The sequence below is a fragment of the Canis lupus genome, chromosome 3 (assembly GCF_048164855.1).
Source record: "Canis lupus baileyi chromosome 3, mCanLup2.hap1, whole genome shotgun sequence".
NCBI lineage: Eukaryota > Metazoa > Chordata > Mammalia > Carnivora > Canidae > Canis > Canis lupus.
The window spans coordinates 31,516,445-31,528,986 of NC_132840.1; the positions used below are offsets into that span (position 1 = coordinate 31,516,445).

Consider the following 12,542-nt stretch of genomic DNA (forward strand, 5'->3'; position numbering starts at 1 on the left):
GAGTACTCTCTTTTCTCTGGGAAATTTGAGTAGGTTGGCAGTATGTCTTCCTTAAATGTCAGCATCCACTGGAATAACCAGATGGGTCTGGAAATTTCTACGTGGGAATAATTCAAATTAAAGATAATTTTATTATCTTTATTATCTATAAGACTGTATTTGCTCTTCTTTGGTCATTCTTCTAAGTTGCATTTTTTTTTTCAATAATTTTTCCACCACACTGAAGTCTTTAAATACATTGGCATAATATTTGCCATCTGTAGGCTAATGTCACTCACCCTTTCCCTGATTCTGATCATCTGTGTCTTCTCTCTTACTCTCTGGATATTCTTTAGTGGGAGCTGGGTTTCTTAGATACCTAGGAGCTATGTCTACCTCTCTGTCTCTCCCTCTTTCTCCCCACACCCTCCTTCCCAGGGGTTTAACTGGACCCTCTTCATACAATCTGTGCTGTCCTCTGTCAAAATCAAACTGTTGCCAGATGAAGAAGTGGTGGTCTATGGCATCCCCTACCTTCAGAACCTTGAAGAAATCATCGATGTCTACTCAGCCAGGTGAGGCCCAGGGAGGGTCCCCAGAGGCTTCAGCATCCCTGCCACCCCCATCCCCACCCCTGCAGCTTCTCCTCACTGGAAAAGACCCCAGGGAGCATTTACTCTGTGATGAAGGGCATGAGCAGGTAAACGTTAGTGGCCAACAGAGCCTTAGTGAGATATGTGAACCCTCCTTGAGGTGTCCAGCATCCAGGAACAGAGAGGCTGTATCTGGGGGTTGTCCTAGAGGCTTTCTCCACCACCTTGCTTGCAGTGAGCTCCCTGCTTGGCATAGAACCTGTCAACCAAGGACCCATAAGCCAAATCACCTCTCTGGGTACATACCACTCACCTGTTCTATACCCCAACCTCTGCCTCCTGCCCACAGGACCATGCAGAACTACCTGGTCTGGCGCCTGGTGCTGGACCGCATTAGTAGCCTGAGCCAGCGATTCAAGGATGCACGGGCAAACTACCGCAAGGTGAGTGAGACCGCACAGAGGCTGCTCCTGTCCTGCCCTGTCATTTGTTTGCCTAGGACTTTGGCACTGAGCACTTACTATGAGCCAAAGACCAAGGTTCACACTGGGGTCAGAGCCATGAAAGAGACTAACAAGGTACCTGCCCTCTTGGGGCAGTTGACAAACTGGAGATCTGCTCTTTGAAAAGCAACAAGTATGACATAAGAGGAAGGGACAGGACATGGAGAGCCTCTCTCTGCGACGGTGACATTGGAGACCTTGAATCAACAATGGCCAAGACACAAAGAGGCTGAGGGCAGATTCCCAAGGCAAGGCCACCCCAGAGCCACATAAGGGGAGGAAAGAGCTGATTTCAGGGAGAGAGATGGGGGCCAGGAATCACGGGACTTAGCAGAGCACAGATTCCACGTGCCGTGAAAGCCACTGGGGTGTTAAGAGCAGGAGCCACAGTCTGGTGTCCTGCTTGTGTGGTCACTCTGGTTGCTCTGGGGGTAGGGTGCAATCAGGGCAGAGGCAGGGGACCCCCTGGGAAGCCATGTGATCTGGAGGGTGGTTCTGGGACAATGATCAGTGGGACGTGGAATCAGAGTGGAGACAAGTGCCATCATCCAGATGGGGTGACCGGTTGGACCAGGGCATTGGCAGCAGAATGAGATGCCTACAGCAGAGAGTTGAGGGACAAATATAGGGGATGAGGGGTGAGGGAGTCAGGGAGACTTTGTGCTTCTTCACTAGAGAAATGGAACAGGCAGGAGTCCTCCACCACATCAGGAAAATGTGGCAGAGCAGCTTGGGGCCAGTCAGGACCCTCGCTTTGCGATATTGGGTTGGAGACACTACTAACCAAGCATCTCCACCTTGGTGATGGGAAAATTGGGGCCCAGAGAACTGGTGGCTGCAGCTAAGCTGGACATGGCCCCCAGGGCCTCCAGAGTCAACTCCAGCCTGTGCTATGGGATGGGGCTGGAGTCCTGAAGGTCAGAATCCGGCTGGACAGTCATGCCAGGGTGGCAAGAACAGGAGGCAAGGAGGCACTTGTCACTGAAAAGGGCCCTACCACTGCCCTGGGGTAAAGGCCCAACCCGGAGCCTGTGTTGGGAGCCCTCCCCACAACCATCCCACCTGTACTCTCAGTCTTGCCCACACCCATGGCTGGCATTCAGAGGGCAGTCTGAGGTAATCTGTGCACCACCACCACCACCCCCACTGGCTCCTGGGCGCCCTGAGGCTGAGGACAGGGAAGCAGATGTTGGGAAATGCAGCAATGAGTGAATGAATGAATGGCTGACCGGCCGCCACAGGCGCTGTACGGCACAACCGTGGAAGAGGTGCGCTGGCGAGAGTGTGTTAGCTACGTCAACAGCAACATGGAGAGCGCTGTGGGCTCCCTCTACGTCAGGGAGGCCTTCCCTGGAGACAGCAAGGACGCGGTGGGTGCTCGGCACTGGGACTGCTCCGCACCCCTGCCCATGGTCCATTGCCCAGGGCCAGGTGCATCCTCCCCGCAGGGACGCTGGCCTACAGTGGCGGGACCCGGGGGGCGGGGGTGGTTACTGCATGCATCCCCACACCCCACATGGTGACTCCCAGCTCCCCATGTAGGAACCCCCAGGGCCCCCCAGCAGCATGTGTGTGCTCAGCGGTTCTGGGGAGCACACATTTGCCCTGTGCCCCATCACATGGGGAGGCCAGAGGCCCCCCTCCAACCCTACAGGCCTGTCTGGGAAAAGGGACAGGTCACATAGGCTATGAGTCTAGGGGTGGTCAGGATCTAGGCCCACCCAGGAGGAAGCCCAGCAGGCAGGACCCCTGTATCAGTGGGGATCATTCCTCATCCCCAACCCCAACACCACAGCAGGGACGGGGCTTTGGACCAGACCCCTGCAGCGACCCCGGAGCTGGTCATGCAGGACAAGGGCCATGCACTCCCCCCAGGTCAGAGAGCTCATCGACAAGGTACGGGCGGTATTCGTGGAGACCCTGGATGAGCTGGGCTGGATGGACGAGGAGTCCAAGAAGAAGGCCCAGGAGAAGGTGGGCGGGTGGCCGGAGCCCTGAAGTCAGGGCTTCCTGCTGGGAGAAGGCAGCCCCAGCATGGGGGCACAGAGATAAAGACACCAAGGCTGGGTGTAGCTTGCTCAGAAAGGGGCTGTGGGCAGAAGCGGGACCAGAAGCCAAGTCTGGGAGACCCCCTAGCACCCCTGGGAAGGGGTGGGGGGTGGCCATAGCCTCAGAGCAATAGCCCCTCTGGGCCAGCATGACAAATGGAAGCTGAGCCGCTCTGCCCAGCCCTTGCCCCATCAGACCCCTGGCTGGCTGTCAGGCGCACGTTCGGCCTCGGGCTGAGCTGGTCCACATCTGTCCCCCTCACCCCAACCTGCAAGGAGGGGCCAAGTCCCTGAGCGCCTTACCCACATGGCAGTGAAGTGAGGGGCAGAGCCAGGACTCCCGTGGTGGGGCAGGCACAGACTGGCCCCCATGTCCTCCCTAGGCCATGAACATCCGCGAGCAGATTGGGTACCCAGACTACATTCTGGAGGAAAGAAACAAGCACCTGGACGAGGAGTACTCCAATGTGCGCCCCATCCCCAGCCAGGGGCCCTCAAAAGCCTCACCTATTCCCTTACCCCAGCCCGCCCTGCCCCTGAGCCAGCCCTGGGAACCATCAGGCTGCAATTCTGGGGCACGTGGCACTGTCACTGATACGGCCACCTTGCAGCAGAGGGCGGCGGCTCCTGAGTTGCCTGTTACCGAGGGGAAGCTACCGTTGGGAGGGAGGGAGTTACAAAAGTGCCCAGAGCCAGCATTGACACCCCCACCCCCCATCTTCACCCAGAGCCCCTGGCCTTGTGCAAGACAGCCTGGTCAGTCCCAAGGCCAGTCCCTAGCCACTCTTACCTGCCCTGCCTGCACCCCCGGCAGTGACCACCCCTCTCTCATAGCTGAACTTCTCGGAGGACCAGTACTTTGAAAACGGTCTCCAGAACCTCAAGGCTGGCGCCCAGCGGAGCCTCAAGAAGCTGCGGGAGAAAGTAGACCAGAACCTGTGAGTGGGGACGGCAGGTGGGAGCCAGTGGGCTGGGCACCGGGCCGGACCCAGAGCCCCGCCGTGCCTTCCACTTTCGGGCTCAGGGTCAGGGGACTGCCCAGACCTTGCCCCGGCCGTGGGCAGCACAGGTCTCATGGCATGGCCACTGGGACAGGGGCCCCAAGCAGGGGAGCCGCATTCAGCCAGCAGGGGGCCAGGACGGAGGACTCCCAGGCACGGGCTTGGGTGACCTGCCCGTTCATCACAGCTGGATCATTGGGGCGGCCGTGGTTAATGCATTCTACTCCCCGAACCGAAACCAAATAGGTACGTTCACCCTCTCTGTGACTGACCCCAGCCCCCAGCGGCCCCCACCCCTTCCTCCTGGGGGCCTCTACCATCACCCCACCTGTGGGGCCAGTCCTCTGCTCTGGGAGCTGTGGGGCCACAGACCCCTGTCCCAGAGGCAGCAGAGGATGGTGGGAAGAGCTTGGATCTGCTGGGCCTGGCCCTGTGCATCTCAGCTGGAAGGGGGTGGGGGAGGTGGGGGGGAGTCAGAGCCCTGCCATGTCCCCTGAACAGTGTTCCCCGCTGGGATCCTACAGCCTCCTTTCTTCAGCAAACATCAGCCTCAGGCCTTGAACTTGAGGGGGGGTTGGTCAGAGCCCTGCCTCCCTGGACACTCACTCACAGCCCATCCCCACCATGTCCCATGTCCCCCGAGCAGTGTTCCCTGCTGGGATCCTACAGCCTCCATTCTTCAGCAAACATCAGCCTCAGGCCTTGAACTTCGGGGGCATTGGGATGGTGATTGGGCATGAGATCACCCACGGCTTTGACGACAACGGTAGGGAAGCCCTGTGAAGAGTCAGCATGAGGCCGGCAGGTCACATGCCCACACTCCCCTCTCCACTGAGTGCTGGTCCTAACAGGGGACAGAGGGACAGGGGCTATGGGGCTGTCCATCCAACCCCTTCATGATGCAGGTAGGGATATGGAGGCCCAGGCATGGGAAGGATTTGCCAGGTGCCCAGGGAACCTCTGGTGGCAGAGCAGCTCTGAAGGGCTGGCGTGGCCCTAGACAGGCCTCTTGCTCTAGGTAGAGCCATGGAAGAGAGGATGCAAGGGCTCGAGTGCGCCATTTGCTGGCCACTCTCCTTCCTGAGCCTGTGACATGGACACAGTGACACTATATCCCGTGTACCTCTGAAGCTCCAGGACCTGGCCTGGAGCCTGACCTGGTGTCATTCTGGGGCAGCCAGCACATCTCCTCCAGTCCAGAGATGTGCTGACCTGACATTCCCACCTCCACCTATGGGGTGGGGACCCCTGCCCGGTCCTAGTGGCCTATGACCATACCCAGGGCTCCAGCTGCAACCCAGGGAGGCTGCTTTCCTACAGGGCTTGACCACTGGGACCTTCTGAGGGCAGCCTCGTGTGCCCCCCTTACCTGGGGTTCAGAGGGTCTGGACATCACCCCAAGGGTCATTACACCACCGCACCTTGGGGGTTCTGAGCCTGGAAACCCTGGACCCTCCCCTTGGGGGTGCTGCTAGACCACCCAAGCCCCCCTCCCAGCAGCCCTCCGACATCGTGCCAGCCCATCAAGCGGCGACACCCTTCAGGGCCCACACTCCCTGCTCCCATGAGAGCTCTAGATACTGGCTTCTGGGGGGACCGCGGGAGGCTGGCTGTGGCAGACGGGAGGCCGAGTGGGCAGCCCACCTGTGCCTGCCCAGGCCGTAACTTTGACAAGAATGGGAACATGCTGGATTGGTGGAGCAATTTCTCAGCCCAGCACTTCCGGGAGCAGTCGGAGTGCATGGTCCACCAGTACGGGAACTACTCCTGGGACCTGGCGGACAACCAAAACGTGAGTGCCCCTGCCGCCTCCGGGGACCGCTCCCCCAGCCCTGGCCTTCCCCCACTCCTGGATGTGGTCGGGGTGGGGAGCCCGGGGCTGCCCAGCCATCCCGGGTCCTGTTTGCAGGTGAACGGGTTCAGCACACTCGGGGAAAACATCGCCGACAACGGAGGGGTGCGGCAGGCATACAAGGTGGGTCCAGGCAGGGGCCCCCAGGACAGGCACTGCAGCGAGGCATACCCTGGAACCCTTCTCCGTGTGTCCCAGGGGCAGCAGGGCCCTGGGGGAGCCGGTGTGGCTGCAGGTGGGTGCACACTGCCATCCTGCCCACACTTAATCCTGACCTTAGCTGAGCCTCCCACCTCTGGGGGAGTCACTGTCCATCTCCAAGGGAGACAGTGACATTCGCAATGTACCCACTGGCCTCAGCGGTGCCCCGACACCCGTAGCCTCAGGCCCTGGCTCAGGAGCTCCTTGCAGGCGGGCACTGTGTAACAGTCTGTCTGAGCAGGGAGCCCCAACCCAGCCCAGCCAGCGGGGCACTGAGATGACCACTGGGCGATTCAGGTAGGGGGGGCCAGCCCTGCAATGCTCAAAGGGCCTGAGGCCACAGAGGCAGGACCTCTACCAGGAGTAGGCCGGGAGTCAGACTTCCACTCTCCCGGTCCTGAGGACCCTGGAGTCCCCGTGGGCTGGCGTGGCCCTGGGAGCAAGGCCAGGCCTGTGCCCAGCACCTGTTTGGCACCTGCAGGCTTACCTCAAGTGGATGGCAGAAGGCGGCAAGGACCAGCAGCTGCCAGGGCTGGGACTGACCTACAACCAGCTGTTCTTTATCAACTATGCCCAGGTAGGAGCCAGAGGCCCCACCCCACCTGCCTCTACTCACATCCCTGGAGCCTCCAGTGTGCAAACCAGAACTTACTGGCCTGGAAAGCTTCCTAGAGAGAAAGGATGGCAGGGGGTGGAAACGGAGTCAGGGGAGGGTTCAGCTGGAGCTGGAGCCTGCCTCCCGTGCCCGAGAAGGGGCAGCCTGGGACAGACCTGACTCCCTTGTGCCTAGAAAGAAATGAGACCACACGCCCGTCCCTGCCACCCCAGGGCCACCCCACCCCTACCTGGGTCCCCTCAGGGCCCCCCTTATTCCTCTGTCCCATTCCCCAGGCCCGCCCCCCAGTCCTGCAGCCATGCCCCTCGTGTGCCCACAGGTGTGGTGTGGGTCCTACCGGCCTGAGTTTGCCATACAGTCCATCAAGACCGACGTCCATAGCCCCCTGAAGTACAGGCAAGTGGCCCCTGCCTCCCCATGGGCAAGCCCCTACCCCACCCCATGCCCAGCAAGCTGACTCAGGGTCCCGGTCGCCCGCAGGGTGCTGGGCTCGCTGCAGAACCTGGCAGCCTTCTCGGAGGCCTTCCACTGTGCCCAGGGCAGCCCGATGCACCCGCACCAGCGATGCCGCGTCTGGTAGCCACGGGCAAGCCACTCTGCCATGGTCCACGCGCACCGGCCACAGGAGGCCAGGCATCCCTTCTGCGTGCAGCTGGAGCAGCGGGCCAGGCCAGCACGCATCCCACCCCGCGCCGCCTGGAGTGCAGCCGCGGCACCCCGGTTAAGCGGGGCCACCTGGTGCCCTCGGCGCCCCAGCCCTGTAGACGTGTTTAACTGTCTGCACCCACTCTCCAAAGTGTCCTTGTCAGCTGTCCACAAGCTTCAGACTTGAGCTAAGTAAACGCTTCAAAGAAGTCAGTGGCCTTGTCTGTTTAGGAGGGGCCCCAGAGGCAGGGGGTGGCCGTGCCCAGGGCAGTCAGCGCTGGCTCTGCCCACTGGCTGCTGGTGGCCTCGGGCAAAACAGCAGCCAGGTGGGGAAACAGCAGGGCACTCTGTAGAGGGAGGTCCACTCTTGATGCGTGACTCTCAGGGTCTCACTGCAGTGACCAGGATGCCCCCAGATACTGGTCCTCTGGGACCACCCATTCAGGTGAGAGGAGGGGCCATCTCCTCCCTGGAAGCCCAGTGGACAGGAGCACTGAGCCTGACCCTTCCATGCTGGGCTATCGCCTGGGGAGTTCCCAATCCCACCCTCAGACCCCTGACTCTCCTGTGCCACAGGCCTGAGGTCACCAGGGAGGCGGCAGGCACATTTCCAGCACTCCCCTACCCCCTCCCAGGGCAGCCTTCAGACCCCTAACTGCCCAGCTGGTCAGGGGGAAAACAACAGTAACAGAGACGGGGTGGCCGAAGACACAGAACTCAGAGCCAATGAAGAAACATAGTTTAATGCTCAGTGCCACCCCGGGACTCAGCAGACCTTCATGCTCCAGTCCAGAGATTCCGGAGAGATTCTTCACAGCCAACTCCCAGCAGGCCTGGGGCAGCAGATGCCTTCCAGATCCTCAGACACCTCAGGGGGCTCACCTTGTGCACACCTGTCCATCACACTGTGCAGAGGCCCCATCAGGCCGGCCACACTCAAGGGCAGCTGCTCCCACCCACCAGAGGCCTGGGTCCCAAATGCTGGACACTACCCTCCATTCAGTCACAGGAGGGCAGCACCATGAACACACCAATGCTGGCTCTGGTCACCTGGTCATGCTGGCCCTCCCAAGGCTGAGAGGACAGGGGGCCCTTCTGCCCTCTGAGGAGGGCCCTGCTGTGCCAACCCAACTAGCCACCCTGCTCCGGTTCCCCACGGCTCCCAGCCCATTGTCTCTCTATACACTGGGGTGACAGTGACATCCTGGGCTGCCATGAACACAAAAATCACCTAACGCCTGCAAGGTCCAGCCTGACACCTGTCCATCCCCAGCGCTCAGCCCAGGGAGGTGGGGTGTGCCCAGTGGGCAGTTCTTAGCAGGCAGTGTCCTCCCCAGGCCCAAGCTCACCTGGGGTGACTCACTGGCACAGCCTTCCGCTGAGATGCCCAGGGCCTGCAAGATGCTCTCCCGGGGGACATAGTCACCTGGCGAGTTCTGGACGAAGTGTAGCAACACTTTGTCACCACCTACAGCAGCGGGGAGGTGGTCAGGGTACCCCTGCATGCTGGGAGGAGGGGGACAGCCCTGGTGGTCTATGACTCTACCTGACTACTCAGACCAGTGACCCCACCCAGCTAAGTCAATACCAAGAACTGGGCCACCCCACAGAGAAGACTTGAAAGACCAACAAATCACATGAGGAGGAGAGGATCAGGGCACACCACCAAGTTCAGCAAGACCTCCCCACCTGCGGATGTGACCTTGGCACCCCAAGCAACCAGGCTCTGGCCCCTGATGTCCCTTCCCCAGCCCACCTTTGGTAACCACCAGTAGCCCCCCACTCTGCAGCAGGTCTCCAGACAGGTTCCCGTGGATGCCAACAGCTTTGGCCTAGAGGGAAGAAGGCAGGTCCAGGTCAACCCTAGAGGGAAGCCCCCCGCCCCAACCCCTGCCCCAGGTCTCACCCAGCTTTAGCCATCACCCACCTTGAGGGCCACATCGCGCACAGGCTTTCCCAGGGCAGCCGGCAAGATGCTCAAGCTGTTGTACCTGCGAAGACACAGCTGTCTTGGCCAGGCTCTGGCTTTTCTGTGAAGACATAGCCCCTTTGCCTGCTCCCAGCCTCCACAGGATGTGCAGAGCAGTCCACACAAGCAGGCTTTGCCTCCTCTCAGCAGGGACTCAGAGGCCACCAGGCAACCAAGCCAGCAACCAGCCCAGCCAGGGAATTCTTCTCCCCAGCAGAGGACTGGGGAATGTGCACTGGACCCCTGCCAGCAGGTTGAGCTTGCACTCAGCCCAGGACCTGACTTCTCTAAATGGAAAGGGAAAGAAACTGTCCATGGCCCAATGAGGAGGCTTATTGTTCTAAAGCTTGTCCTCAGCTCAGTCTCCAAAATAAACTGCCTTTGCTGTGGCCCAGCTGCCCTGCCTGGGGCCAGGAGCCCACGCTGGCTGTGGGGAGAGGGCTGCAGGGCTGGCTGTGCAGAGGGCAGGAGGTGACCAGATGCAGAAGTGCAAGGCAAAGGGAGGGGGATGCAGAGGCAGGAGGCGGGGCCTCAGTGGGGGTGGGGGTGGGGATGGGGGGGCACAGTTCCTCCTGCCCCACTGAGGGAGCCCGCAGTGCTGGCTGAGCAAGTTCTCCTGGCCTCTCCCCTGTCCCTCAGCACCCCCCACCCCGAGGTTGCTGTAGAGCTGGTCACCCAGCCCAGGTTGACCTGGAGCCCCTTCCCTGTCCTGACCTTAGCACCAGTACCCTGAGGTCACTACCTAATCCCGTTGCCAGGGGACACTGAGGGGGACAGCCTCAGTGCCAGGGAAGGATGCAGGCAGGGATGAAGTCCTGGGGCTGAAGTGGGGACTGCCCCCAGACCTGTGGGCCAAAGCCTCCCAGGGCTCAGAAGCGAGGTCCACCCCTGACCACTGTCCCCCAGGACGACCAGCTCAGCCTCCCAGGTAGGGAGGGGGCAGGTGGGACCCAGGGCCTTGGGAGCCCACGCGAGGCCCCCGCGAGCCCCAGGGATGCCCCCACCCTGCACGGGCACCACGGTGTGCCCCACTTGGCATCAGCCACACAAAGGACTGCTGGCCCTTTCTCATTCCACATGGTCACTGGAAACCATTTTACAGAGAAATCACTGAACGGGGGAGTCCAGCGGTGGTTGTGCGGCCACGTTGCCATAATGGACACTCCCGGGCCTGAGATGTGCCTCAGGCCCCACCGGCTCATTCATCCAGCAGCACTTCTGGGGGGCAGCTCTGTGTCACCTGCAGGTCCTGCCGGGACCCTCCAGGGGACCTTCCCTCTGCTGTGTGGCCTGGGGGCCCGCCAGGCCGGGGGGCTGCTCCCCTCCCATCTCTGTGCCTCACCCTCAGGCCACGGACGTCCCCAGAGCACTTTCTGGGAGCTGGAGCCAGCCAGGGAAGGAAGGGGTGACACCTCGTGTCCACATGGGAACAGGCTGTAACCGTCCTGTCTACGGGGTGCTTGCTGTGGGCAGGCCAAGCCTCAGGGCTCCAGGGGCGGGGAAGAGAGAGGTTAGGTGGCCCGTCCAGGGCCACTGGGGACACGGCTACTCTGTGGCTGCGCTGTGCTCAAAACCCCCAGCCTGGCTCCAGTTTGGGCTCCAGAGGCCTGGGCCCCACAGAAGATTTGGGGTGTGTGGACTGGACCCCAGGCTGGGTGAGCCAGGGATTTGGCTCAGCTGGCACCTTACTCAGGCCAGGCAGCAAGCCGATGTACCATACAGGCTCCAAATGGGGCGCTATGGCCCCTGACTGGGGCACTAGGCTCCGGGCCCCTCCACAGCCTGCTGGGGGTAGGTCTTGGGCGAGAAGCCTAACCCACAGTCGTAACAGCACCTGGGAGAGAGCCCTGCAGAGGGGTGGCTGGGCAGTGGATGCGGGCAGAGCCTGTGCCCAGGAAGAGGCAGCAGGGACAGGAGGAAGAAGCAGCAGACGCCCCCATGCTCACCGCTTGAAGCCCAGCTCCCTGTAGAACTGCTTGCTCTCATCCAGGTAAAGCTCTAGGAAGCAAAGGCCATGAGTGTGTCCTCAGGCCCATCCTCCCCTGGCCCCCCCTCCTGCATCCAGCCCCGTCTCCCCTTGTTTGCCACCCCACAGGACAAGGAGGAGAGAACAGAGTGTGCCCACTGTTCGGGGGGATGGAGGCCCAGAGGTAACAGGGAAAGGGAGCAGTGGGACTCCCCTGGACTCTGCCACTGGGCCCAGGGGTCTGTGAGGGCCTCTTCTGGGTACCGGGGAGAGGGGCTAGCACAGTGGGAGTGTGGGGGCAAGTTGCAACCTTGTCCCAGCTACTCCTCCATGCCCCTGGGCAAGACCTGTGGTGCTGATCGGAGGCCAGCATCACCCCTGAGTCCTGCCACCTGCACATGGGAGCTACATCCTGGCTGGGAGAATGCACTGAGGGCAACAGGTGGAGACCCCAGGAGAGATGACTGGAGATCCAGAGAGGGAAGGGTCAGGGTGGGGCAAGGAGGGGATGGTGGATGCGCCCAGCTTGGCCCAGGGTCTCAGGGTGGCTGGCGGGTTACAGTGAGAGGAGAGGGGGGGCGCCGGGCACCTCCTGCGAAGTAGCCACCGTCCAGGAACTCCTGCACGCCCAGGACCTCGGGGCCCACGCCCACCAGGCGCACGCCGTGCTGGTCCAGGAGCCCCCTGAGGCTGCTGAGGTCCCGGGCGATCCAGCGACACACTGAGCAGCCGAAGCGCCGCAGGCCGGCCACCACGCACGCCTGTTCCAGCCACAGAGTCCGCAGCTCCACGGCCTGCACGGGGTGGGAGGGGCGCCCTGGACCACCGCCCACGCAGGTCCGCGCCCGGGGCTGTGCGGCCCCAGCGCCACCACTCTCCCGGGCACCCCCGCCACCCAGGCCGGCCGGGGATGCCAACGCCAGGGTGCACGGGCAGGTGCAGGAGCCCACCCACCGACCTGCGCTGGTCGGGCCTCACCTCGCCGGTCACCGCGTGCTTCAGGACACACGCGCCCACGCGGGCAAGGTCCACAGTGCTCATGTCCTCCTGCCTCCAGGCTCCCGCTCCCGGCTCCGGAGCTGCTGCTCGCCCGCCCCACCCCGCCCCTGCCACCCTAGGCGGGCCTCGGTGCCGACCCCGCCCCGGACCGCCCCTACCAGGGCGGCGAC

General features: G+C 61.8%; 2 protein-coding genes across 17 annotated transcripts in view; one reads left to right on the forward strand and one right to left on the reverse strand.

Annotated features, from left to right (window-relative positions):
* The window catches only part of MMEL1 (membrane metalloendopeptidase like 1), a 32,527-nt gene extending 24,880 nt beyond the window's left edge, over positions 1 to 7,647 (forward strand). For 8 of the 13 annotated variants that reach the window (XM_072819985.1, XM_072819986.1, XM_072819988.1 and 5 more), the window contains 13 exons: positions 418 to 554; positions 922 to 1,015; positions 2,317 to 2,445; positions 2,951 to 3,049; positions 3,507 to 3,590; positions 3,958 to 4,061; positions 4,219 to 4,370; positions 4,771 to 4,890; positions 5,783 to 5,916; positions 6,034 to 6,099; positions 6,659 to 6,754; positions 7,113 to 7,189; positions 7,274 to 7,647. In XM_072819985.1, coding sequence (XP_072676086.1) covers positions 418 to 554; positions 922 to 1,015; positions 2,317 to 2,445; positions 2,951 to 3,049; positions 3,507 to 3,590; positions 3,958 to 4,061; positions 4,219 to 4,370; positions 4,771 to 4,890; positions 5,783 to 5,916; positions 6,034 to 6,099; positions 6,659 to 6,754; positions 7,113 to 7,189; positions 7,274 to 7,373 — 1,392 coding nt within the window. In that variant the 3' untranslated portion in view covers positions 7,374 to 7,647. Of the gene's footprint in view, positions 1 to 417; positions 555 to 921; positions 1,016 to 2,316; positions 2,446 to 2,950; positions 3,050 to 3,506; positions 3,591 to 3,957; positions 4,062 to 4,218; positions 4,371 to 4,770; positions 4,891 to 5,782; positions 5,917 to 6,033; positions 6,100 to 6,658; positions 6,755 to 7,068; positions 7,190 to 7,273 lie in introns of all 13 variants that reach the window. The other 5 variants (XM_072819992.1, XM_072819995.1, XM_072819989.1 and 2 more) reach the window with 4 other exon arrangements.
* A 515-nt stretch (positions 7,648 to 8,162) lies between these two features.
* PRXL2B (peroxiredoxin like 2B) lies at positions 8,163 to 12,537 on the reverse strand. 4 transcript variants are annotated; one of them, XR_012028034.1, is made up of 7 exons: positions 12,352 to 12,535; positions 11,963 to 12,167; positions 11,354 to 11,405; positions 9,366 to 9,429; positions 9,195 to 9,270; positions 8,788 to 8,874; positions 8,163 to 8,331 (listed from the first exon to the last, which is right to left on the reverse strand). XR_012028034.1 is itself a non-coding variant. In XM_072820004.1 (7 exons), exons 1-7 carry the CDS (start codon positions 12,412 to 12,414, stop codon positions 8,317 to 8,319), a joined length of 594 nt encoding a protein of 197 aa, XP_072676105.1. In that variant the 5' UTR covers positions 12,415 to 12,537; the 3' UTR covers positions 8,163 to 8,316. The 4 variants fall into 4 exon arrangements, 2 of the variants coding, with proteins under 2 accessions (XP_072676105.1, XP_072676104.1); XR_012028033.1 differs by having other exon boundaries at positions 8,163 to 8,343; positions 12,352 to 12,533; XM_072820004.1 differs by having other exon boundaries at positions 8,788 to 8,906; positions 12,352 to 12,537.
* Positions 12,538 to 12,542: the final 5 nt, after the last annotated feature.